Source organism: Ascaphus truei, chromosome 19 (genome assembly GCF_040206685.1).
Source record: "Ascaphus truei isolate aAscTru1 chromosome 19, aAscTru1.hap1, whole genome shotgun sequence".
In the NCBI taxonomy this organism is placed as follows: domain Eukaryota; kingdom Metazoa; phylum Chordata; class Amphibia; order Anura; family Ascaphidae; genus Ascaphus; species Ascaphus truei.
Window position 1 is genome coordinate 23327398 of NC_134501.1, and position 10935 is coordinate 23338332.

Genomic DNA, 10935 nt, shown 5'->3' on the forward strand with positions numbered 1-10935 from the left:
TAGCAAAAAATAGGGGGCTTTTTAACAAAAAATGTCCAATTTGTGTATCACTTGCCAGGACGCCAACACGAGCCAGGACGCCAACACGAGCCAGGACGCCAACACGAGCCAGGACGCCAACACATCCCAGGACGCCAACACGAGCCAGGACGCCAACACGAGCCAGGACGCCAACACACCCCAGGACGCCAACACATCCCAGGACGCCAACACACCCCAGGACGCCAACACATCCCAGGTCGCCAACACGCCAGGACGCAAACACATCCCAGGACGCCAGGACGCAAACACATCCCAGGACGCCAACACGAGCCAGGACGCCAACACGAGCCAGGACGCCAACACACGCCAACACATCCCAGGACGCCAACACACGTCAGGACGCCAACACGAGCTAGGACGCCAACACACGCCAACACATCCCAGGACGCCAACACGAGCCAGGACGCCAACACACGCCAACACATCCCAGGACGCCAACACACGCCAGGACGCCATCACATCCCAGGACGCCAACACATGCCCACATTTCTGTATACTAGCTTTGATCAGGTTGGAGACGGCACTGCAGATAAAACAAACCCCCTCCCCCCCCTCCGGTTACTTAAATCTCTTCCCACTCAGCGAGTAAATATTTATTGAAGAAGACTCCGGAGTGGCGGAGCTGCGCAGCGCCCTTTGCACACGTGTTGCCTGTTCAATGTGTAGTTAGATAACATGGGAACGAAGCTTTTACATGACTCACAGCGACCAACGTTTATGGGGAGAAAAATACATCTGCAATCAATGATTGTCTCCAAGCACCCACATGTCCAAGAGAGCAATGGGAATGGGGGGGGGGGGGGAGAGTCACTCCCCCCCCCCCCCCCAAACACATTCACTGCTCACCGACTCCCCCACATCCCATGAAAAGACCGATGCCCAGCTGGATCAGACGAGGAACTGCTGCACTGCATTAGGCCGAGATTATAGTGCCGCCAAAATAAATACCTGTGATCCGTTGAGGTGCACATAGTGGGCGCGACCGCGAGCAGGCGGTGGCGCGACGGAGCAGCAGAATCCAGGAGACAAATTTATGTGTTTCTCCATGCGATGGCCGCCACGTGACGTCATGTGAAGCGGGTCAATCATGGCGAACCGCTCGCGTGACGTCACGGGCCGCGCCCCGTCGACACTTGCATACAGTAGACAAAAAACAAAAGAACAAGGCGCACAACGCACATAGTGTATTAAAGTATAAAATGTGACTTTATGGTTAAAAATAAATAGTTCTGCGTACATCAAGTAGGAAATAAACAAGCAGTTGGTATATAGGTTTACCACACCAGGAGATGACACTGTGCGACACCCTCAGATGGATCTCAGCATGCACTGGGTCAGCAGTCGTCTCATCAGTCTCTTCCAGCGTCCTCTGTTAGGGGATGGTAGGTGGATGAGTCCCTTGTAGAGAGAGCCCCACAGCATACAGCTCACATGTAAGTAAAGACGCCGTAGGATTCAGCATCCATGGAACACTGCAGCATTTGCCGCCACTCCTCGTTGGGCGCTCAGCGATGACGTCACTAGTCGCACCTCAGCTTCCGCAATGCTTCTCATGGAACGCACAGCGTGCGTGTCAATCCAGAGTTGTAAGGCAGCGGGGAGAGATATTTCGCCAGGCAAATTACTAATAAACAGTGTCCAAACAGTGTCCAGAATCACAAAGGATGGGGGGAGAAGAGCATAGACACCTCTTATCCAACGCGTTTCGTAACACTAGGTTACTTCTTCAGGGAATGTTTGTATTGCGAAGCGCCACTCTCCCTGTAGCGCATGTGCGCGCGCACACTATGCGCATGTGCATTGACGTCCTAGTGTTTGTCGGCGCGAGCTAAATAGTTCGTGTCGTATCCTGCACTATGGACGCGGCCTTACAAAACTGCCGGAAGGAGTCTTGCGCAGTAGCACTGCTTAGCAGACATGGGTCTTTACGTTTACATGACAGCCTGCTCTCTCCTGGCTGGGAAGTGAGCCCCCCATCCCAGCCCCACACGTGTTAACCCTGTAACCACCAGAAAGCCAAGCATCACAGTGCTGCTCAGTGTTACGAGTCCCCCTGTCAGCCAGGGGGAGAGGGGTAGCACCGAGGTCCTGGTCCACTAAAAGGTGATACGCTTTAGCATGCCTTAAAGAAGGGGTGTGCAAACTTTCCCCGCTGCGCCCCCCCTCCCTCCTAACCTTCGGCATCAAATGACGACGCGGGGTCACGTGACATCGCCATAGCGACGCGTCGCTGAAGACAAGGGACGTTGCAGAGGCCTCACGCAATCTCCCGGCATTTCATTTAAATGCCTTGGGGAAGAGCGCGGGGCCTCTGTAACCGCCCGCCCCCACACCCCCGGAAAATCTTGCGCCCCCACACCCCCAAGTTTACGCACCCCTGCCTTAAAGGAGTAGTTCCTCCTCTTTTTTTTGCCCGATACTTAGCAGGGTTAAATCTCCCTCTGGGGAAACAAAATGGCTGAAAACTCAGGCCAACAGGAAACTGCAGCATCATCAGTGGCGGCTTCCTATTGGACGGCCATTTAAATCCCCTTTAAAACCCAGTAAGTAATCCCGGTAACTTCGCTAGTTAGTATCTTGGGTTTCCGGGGGTCCCCAGAGCGGAGAATAGCGCGGCTCAGTTTTGGCAGACCCCCGGGTCCAACCCTGTAAAATAGAGGTTAGTTAGGGGGGATCGTTAAGTCCCAAACAAATGAATGGGAGGTACGTGTGCTAAAGTTTAGCACCATTTAGTGTTCTGGCCCTTATTTAATATGCCCTGATGAGGCCAGTCACAAAATCTTCCAGTGACTTGAATATAACCAGACACTTGTACCCACTGTAACTTATTTCATGTCTGGTTATACCCATATGCCAGATTCACGTGGCAGAGCCGGCAGCCAGCCTCACACCGATGAGACCCAAAAGGTTGAAAAAGTCATGTAATATGGCCGGCATAAGCTAAGGTTGGGGCCATGGGGCCACAGACCGCGCGGACGCGCCCGCACGCTGAGCGATCAGACTGCCTTAAGGCAGAACCAACTTCGCGACGCCCCTAGGAACGCCCCCCCACGATGCGTCTCCACTGGCCACAAAACGCGCCCGCTTCACGGGCGAAGGCAGCATGGCCTCAGCCTTATAGGGGGGTCCATGTTACTGTAAACCAGAAGAATGAAGTGATACGGAGTGCTCAGTTGCGTGTCATTACCCAGAATCCCTGGCTGCAGTGGAAGCACTATATGCCAAGAGATAATGGGGAACGGCAGGTTGAAGGCCTAACAGACGGGAATGTGCTAACAGGAGGTATTTTTAATTGTTGACATGAATGGAGGTTTCGGCTGGTCGCGTTTAGTAAATTAGGCCCTAAAACAGCAGAGTTAATGGCTTGAGGTGCAGAGCATAAGGGCCAGGAGAAGACGTCCCACAGATAGCAGATCATTATATAGGCTGGAAGGCGGAGCTCAGGGGTTATGTATCTGCCTTTGAAGTGGGTGAGTGCTGTAAGAACGCCAGTGCCCGCTCCTTGTGAGAGTGGGCAAGTTATTTCCTTATCTCCCTGTGCCTCGGGCACCAAAATGTGACTGTAAGCTCTCCGGTCAGTGATTCATTGTGCCAGCAAAATATTAATATTATTAAAAAAGTCAGATAAAAGGGTTGCCACAGGTGTATTCAACTCGCTTAGGCGAGCGATGTAACAAAGCAATGGGGAGAGCCAGCAGGGTGTAGGTGTATAGGGAGAGGTATTAGCAGCAGGGTGTTAGGGTGTATAGGGAAAGGTATTAGCAGCGGGATGTTAGGGTGTATAGGGAGAGGTATTAGCAGAGGGATGTTAGGGTGTATAGGGACAGGTATTAGCAGCGGGTGTTAGGGTGTATAGGGAGAGGTATTAGCAGCGGGATGTTAGGGTGTATAGGGAGAGGTATTAGCAGCAGGGTGTTAGGGTGTATAGGAAAAGGTATTAGCCAAGGGATGTTAGGGTGTATAGGGAGAGGTATTAGCAGCAGAATGTTAGTGTGTATAGGGAGAAATATTAGCAGCGGGATGTTAGTGTGTATAGGGAGAGGTATTAGCAGAGGGATGTTAGGGTGTATAGGGAGAGGTATTAGCAGCGGGATGTTAGGGTGTATAGGGAGAGGTATTAGCAGCAGGGTGTTAGGGTGTATAGGAAAAGGTATTAGCCAAGGGATGTTAGGGTGTATAGGGAGAGGTATTAGCAGCAGAATGTTAGTGTGTATAGGGAGAAATATTAGCAGCGGGATGTTAGTGTGTATAGGGAGAGGTATTAGCAGCGGGATGTTAGTGTGTATAGGGAGAGGTATTAGCAGCGGGATGTTAGTGTGTATAAGGAGAGGTATTAGCAGCGGGGTGTTATGATGTATAGGGAGAGGTATTAGCAGCGGGGTGTTAGGGTGTATAGGGAGAGGTATTAGCAGTGGGATGTTAGGGTGTATAGGGAGAGTTATTAGCAGCGGGATGTTAGGGTGTATAGGGAGAGTTATTAGCAGCGGGATGTTAGGGTGTATAGGGAGAGGTATTAACAGCGGGATGTTAGGGTGTATAGGGAGAGGTATTAACAGCGGGATGTTAGGGTGTATAGGGAGAGGTATTAACAGCGGGATGTTAGGGTGTATAGGGAGAGGTATTAACAGCGGAATGTTAGGGTGTATAGGGAGAGGTATTAGCAGCGGGATGTTAGGGTGTATAGGGAGAGGTATTAGCAGCGGGATGTTAGGGTGTATAGGGAGAGGTATTAGCAGCGGGATAGCGTTTGTGTGTGTGTGTAACCTCACACACGCTCAGCCCCATTGCGGGTTGCCGTGTGCATGTGTGTAACCTCTCACACATACTCAGTCCCGCTGCGGGTTACCGTGTGTGTAACCTCTCACACACGCTCAGTCCCACTGCGGGTTACCATGTGCATGTGTGTAACCTCTCACACACGCTCAGTCCCACTGCGGGTTACCCTGTGCATGTGTGTAACCTCTCACACACACTCAGTCCCCCTGCGGGTTACTGTGCGTGTGTGTAACCTCTCAAACACACTCAGTCCCGCTGCGGGTTACCGTGTGCGTGTGTGTAACCTATCAGACGCTCAGTCCCGCTACGGGTTACCGTGTGTGTAACCTCTCACACACGCTCAGTCCCGCTACGGGTTACCGTGTGTGTAACCTCTCACACACGCTCAGTCCCCCTGCGGGTTACCGTGTGTGTAACCTCTCACACGCTGCGGTTCCCCTCTCACCTCACAGTAGACAATATCCGCTCCGTAATCGAGAGCGAGGAGGCGCATGGGCAGAGTGCCGACCCGGACCATAGGAGCCAGAATGGTCACATCCTGGAAGCAGAGCCTGGCGCCGATCATTCTCCTAGTGCAAGAGAGAACAGGTCAGCGAGAGGTTATAAATCCCAAAGTGTCAGGTAACTGTGTGCAGGTGAGACGGAGCAGCGTTACAGTAGGTGGGTGGTGGTGGGGGTTGAGGTGAGACGGAGCAGCGTGTTACAGTAGGTGGTGGGGGTTGAGGTGAGACGGAGCAGTGTGTTACAGTAGGTGGGTGGGGGGTGAGACGCGGCAGCAATATGTGAGCAGCATTAGGAGATATAGAGAGGGAGGGAGGAGAGTGGGAGTGTGAGAGAGTTGAGTTTGCACTTGAAGGATGAAAGGAAGGTGTGTGTGTGTGTGTGATAAATATATATTAGGGTATATATGTATGGAGTGAGTATAGTGATAGGAGTTACAATACTGGGCAGTCACACTCGGGCCTCACTCAGAGTCTCAGAGCTCAGGATTATTCCATTACCTGTCACATTGTATCTCTGTACTCACTTCTAGCCCACCTATCTCTCCCTCTCTCTTCTACCACGCACTCCTATCTCTACTCACTTCTCTCTCTCACCTATCTTCCCCTCACTCACTTCTTTCAGTCCCCTCACTCACTCCTCCACCTCTCACTGATCTATCTCCCCCCCCCACTCCTCTCCCCTCGCCCGCCCTGTCACTCACTTCTCTGCCCCTAGCCCGCCCTGTCACTCACTTCTCTGCCCCTAGCCCGCCCTGTCACTCACTTCACTCCCCCTCTCTCCTTCACTCACTTCTCTCCCCCTCTCTCCGTCACTCACTTCTCTCCCCCTCACTCACTCACTTCTCTATCCCTCTCTCTGTCACTCACCTCCTGCTGTCACACTCTCTGCATGGCACGTGGGTGCAGGTTTTGACGTCACTTCCCTCGCGCTCCCAGCGGTGACGCGGCTTCCCCGCGCCGGTTTCCCTGGTAACCTTCGGCACCGACTAGGCCGCTGCGCCTGCCATGCTATCTCTGGCAGCCACCGCGTGCCGGGCCGCCTTCCCCCGCACCTCCCGGGCTGCCTTCCCCCGCACCGCCTTCCCCCGCACCTCCCGGGCTGCCTCCGGAAACGTGCCGGTCATCCTGATCCCCCGCCGTGTGCAGTTGCTGCTGGAGAGCCGGGCGAGGGGGTCCGTGCAGCGGCTGGTTACCCCTCCTCGTGCCGGGAGGCTGCTGATAAGCAGCCGGAGGCCCGAGTTTAACCAGCACTCCCGGGTCACCTGCGGCAAGTTCTCCCGGCCGGAGCTGGCCAGCCGAGGCTGGAAACACAAGCTGTCCGGCGGGGATCACTTCACAATCCAACGGCTGCAGGAGAGACCCCCGGAGCCGGAGAGCAGCTTCACCTCCCTGGGGCTGGAGCCGGAGCTGGTGTCTGCCCTGGGCACGCTGGGCATCACGTGCCCCACCTGGGTGCAACTGCAGAGCATTCCGCCCTTGCTGAGGGGTAGCAACGTGCTGAGTGCGGCGGAGACCGGCAGCGGAAAGACCCTGTGTTACCTGCTGCCCATCGTACACCGTCTCCGAGCTCTCAGGGTCTCAGAGAATTCGAAGGACCCCCGCAGCCTGGTGCTGGTGCCATCCAGGGAGCTGGCCAGGCAGGTCGGAGACGTGGCCCGGAGTCTGGGCGGGCAGCTGGGGATGAAGGTTAGGTCCATGGGAGGGGGCCGAGGCCACGAAGGGATAAAGAGGCAGCTGGGCAGAGAACCCATCGATATTCTGGTGGCCACCCCAGGCACCCTGTGGAAGGCCCTGCAGAGGGACACTGTGAACCTGGGAGAGCTGACCTGCATTGTCCTGGACGAGGCAGACACTCTGTTTGACGCAAGCTTCTCCGGGCTGGTGGAAAAGATCCTCATGCAGACACGGATAGCCAGCCACCCCACGGAGCTGCAGGGTCCGGAGAGGAAAGCCCAGCTGGTGGTGATCGGAGCCACCTTCCCAGGAGGGGTGGGCCAAGTGCTGAGCAAAGTGACCGACCTCGGGAGCATCTTCACCATCAAGAGCAAGAGGCTGCACTTTCTCATGTCGCATGTGAAACAGACCTTCCTCAAGATAAAAGGGGCAGAGAAAATCTCTGAGCTGCTAAACTTGCTAAAGAAACGTCCCACCGAGAGCCCAGGGCCCGGAGTCCTCGTGTTCTGTAACAGCTCCAAAACCGTCAACTGGCTTGGCTACATCTTGGACGACCATGGCATCAAGCACTCTAGGCTTCAGGGCCAGATGCCGGCAGCCATGCGCGTCGGCATCTTCGAAGCATTTCAGAAAGGACAGGCGGATGTGTTACTCTGCACGGACATAGCGTCCAGGGGCCTGGACAGCCGGAGAGTGGAGGTGGTGGTGAATTATGACTTCCCTCCCACGCTGCAGGACTACCTGCACAGAGTGGGCAGGGTGGGGCGTGTGGGGAGCGAGGCGCAGGGCTCCGTGGTGAGCTTCGTCACGCACGCTTGGGATGTGGAGCTGGTGCAGAAGATTGAGACAGCAGCTCGCAGGAAGAGCAGCTTGCCTGGCATGGAGTCTGCCATAAAGGAGCCAGTCCCTACAGAAGACCTGATCAAAGAGAATCCAGAGCAGTGACACAAAACTTCTCTGTGATGTTAGGAGCAGACTTGTGAATGAACAGGGGCTTGATGGGCCGAGAAGATGTGTAATATTGAAACAACTAATGTTGAGGGGTGGAGTCAGATCTCTTTATGCAAAACTACAGACGTTTAGCCAAATGTAAAGGGTCAATGGAAGGTTAAACGAAAAACTTTATTCCTCCCCATGCTTTGAATGATTACCAGCAGTGGCCAACTTCAGTCCTCAAGGGCGACCAACAGGCCAGGCTCAGTCAGTGATTGAGCCACCTGTTCTGAAGCAGGGATATTCTGCAAACCTGACCTGTTGGTGGCCCTTGAGGACTGGAGTTGGCCACCCCTGGATTAGATGATTACTTCTATTTTGGAGGCAGGCAATGCTCTTATTAAATGTGCACACAAAATCTACACGTAAAGCTATAAAAGATTGAATACATTTAAGGAACACTGTGTGACCCTACAGAAAATGTCCTACTGCTAGACTGTTCATTCCTGGAACCAGCCTCAAGTGGCAGGATTATTCTAGATCAGGCCTGCACAACTCCAGTCCTCGGGGGCCGCAAACAGGCCAGGTTTTCATGATATCCCTACTTCAGCACTGCTTGCTCAATTAGTGGCTCATACTGAGCCATTAATTGAGCCAGCTGTGCTGAAGTAGGCATATCATGAAAACCTGTCCTGTTTGCGGCCCTCGAGGACTGGAGTTGTGCAGGCCTTTTCTAGATGATAAAATGGACTCCCAGCATATACATTTAATCAGATATAATTTACTGGAGTGTTCTTACTGATTTGTGATCGTCGATTGATAAATTCTGCCAAGTGACAGGTCTGCAGCTGGGCACAGTCATTCATTACATGTCACACACACAAGTGTACACTGCTGAAACAAGAGCGGAGCACACGCTCTATTTAAATCCTCTGCCTTAAACCTGCTCAAATTCATCTGCGGTTTACTAATAGCCTGTTCCACTGTACACTGCTGGGAAAAGGGGAATTTAGACAAAGATAACGAGTTTCCCATATACAGGCGTTGGGTGTCTTAAAATCACTGCAGCGAGTCCCTTTGAAGTCTCCCTATGAGGGACTGTGCTTGTAGGTACTCACTTTCCAATCCTTGGTTCCTCCTGCCATGCAGGGAGGGGTATCTATCAAGCACTTGTGGATAGGGGGTTAACACATTATTATAGCTTCATTTCACTTATCGAGGCGTGTTTAACCTTGAGATGAGACCTATTGAAAACCAAAACATTGGGAAGATGATGCAACATGCAATTGTGCCTTCTATTACTATGCCTTATGTACTTTCCTTTATTATCCTGCTCTGCTGGCCTTTATATGCATGCACATTTCATCAGTGCCAAAGACATTGGTAACCCAACTCCTGATGGGCTCTCGCCATGGCAAACAGTACAGCAGCCCTTTGAGTGTGGGCTCAAGTTTGTAGCATCCCTGAATCACATTTGTGTTGGATGCTGTTAAACAAATATCTCTCCCCCCCGCCCCCCCCCCCTATTGCAGAGCAGAATGCATGAGACGATGCAGCATCGCTCAGACTGGGTAATTTCACAAGAAAATAGAGCTATCTTTTGTGTTTTTCCCATTCTCTGCGATTATGATCGTGCCAGCTCGCTGCGTCTCTTCTCTGTAATTCTCCTCCGAATAATGGCTCACATTTTCCCAAATTATGGTCCTTTCAATTGCCGCGAAGAACTTTACCAAGGATTTTGCAGCCGGGGAAACGTATTTTTCATGGTTTTTTTTAAGTGCTGCACAGTTGTTGGGGTTAGGGACTTGTAAGGTTAGGAGTGCTGAGATAATCCTATAGTTGGCAAAAGGGTTGTTCCAGAGCAATTAAAGATAACGATATCACACATGCTACTCCCCTGGCTTCCAGTTATTTTTGTGCCTTTTTATTTATTGATATGACTTGTTGGGCTCGTCCTCCCTCTAGATCCAGGGGTAAGCGAACTCCATTCCTCAAGGGGCTCCAACAGGTCAGGTTTAAAGGATATCCTTACTTCAGCACAGGTGCCTCAGACTTTGACTGATTGGGCCACCTGTGCTGAAGCAGGGATATCCCTAATACCTGACCTGGTGTTGGCTCTTGAGGACTCCAGCCTTGGTCTAGAGACTGTCATTATGATTGAGCTACCTGTGCTGAAGCAGGTATATCCTAAAAACTTGACCGGTTGGCGGCCCTTGAGGAATGCTTGGCCACCCCTGCACATACATCATGCAGTGTCCATAATCTATTCTGACCTGTAGCATTTGCATCATCTAACCTGTATAAATCTTGATACACTTGTTATAAGCTCCTGTGACGTATCTGTGAGGGGTGAGATTTGTGCTTCTGAGTGGTTTTAATTGTGGAGGAAAACAAAGGCAAGATCCACTGCAATAAAAGCTCGATACGTCTCCCGCTGCTGCATATCGCTTGGTACAATCAGAGCAAAATCAATACGTCAAGCCCATTTAAAAATCTTGCTAATACCTGTCTAATGTTTATCTGCCAGTCATTGCTCCCCACCGCCCCATTCTCCCCCCCCCCACCTCTCTCCCTCTCTCACCTCCTTTGTTCTCTCCCTCTCACCTGCCTCATTCTCCCCCCCCCCTAATCTCTCACCTCCTTCCCCAATTAAAATGCCTTACCTAGCTGTGGAGAGGAGGAGATCCTCCCTGGTCAGCAGACACTTCCGGGTCGGACCATTGAGATGGGCTCAGCCGCAGCTAGTCGCACGCTTCCTCCTTTGTTCCGCCTCCCCCCGCCGATCACCCTCCCCCCACCGCTTCCTTCTGCTCTGCCTCCCATCACCCCCCACTGCTTCCTTCAGCTCTGCCCCCCAACACCCCCGCTTCCTTCTGCTCTGCCGCCATTCACCCTCCCCCCGCTTCCTTCTGCTCTGCCGCCATTCACCCTCCCCCCGCTTCCTTCTGCTCTGCCCCCCATCACCCCCACTTCCTTTTGCTCTCCCCCTCGCTTCCTTCTCCCCCCC

General features: G+C 52.8%; 2 protein-coding genes across 5 annotated transcripts in view; one reads left to right on the forward strand and one right to left on the reverse strand.

Moving 5' to 3' along the window:
• Positions 1 to 6318, reverse strand: part of DUS2 (dihydrouridine synthase 2) — a 41980-nt gene extending 35662 nt beyond the window's left edge. For 2 of the 4 annotated variants that reach the window (XM_075576954.1, XM_075576952.1), the window contains exons 1-2: positions 6189 to 6317; positions 5264 to 5387 (exon numbers count right to left, since the gene is read on the reverse strand). In XM_075576954.1, the coding sequence (XP_075433069.1) occupies positions 5264 to 5383 (120 nt within the window). In that variant the 5' untranslated portion in view covers positions 5384 to 5387; positions 6189 to 6317. Of the gene's footprint in view, positions 1 to 5263; positions 5388 to 5819; positions 5956 to 6188 lie in introns of those variants that run through there. The other 2 variants (XM_075576953.1, XM_075576955.1) reach the window with 2 other exon arrangements.
• DDX28 (DEAD-box helicase 28) lies at positions 6257 to 8533 on the forward strand. Its single transcript, XM_075576951.1, has one exon. The coding sequence runs from the start codon at positions 6327 to 6329 to the stop codon at positions 7938 to 7940; it is 1614 nt and encodes a 537-aa protein (XP_075433066.1). The 5' UTR covers positions 6257 to 6326; the 3' UTR covers positions 7941 to 8533.
• The last annotated feature ends 2402 nt before the right edge of the window (positions 8534 to 10935 follow it).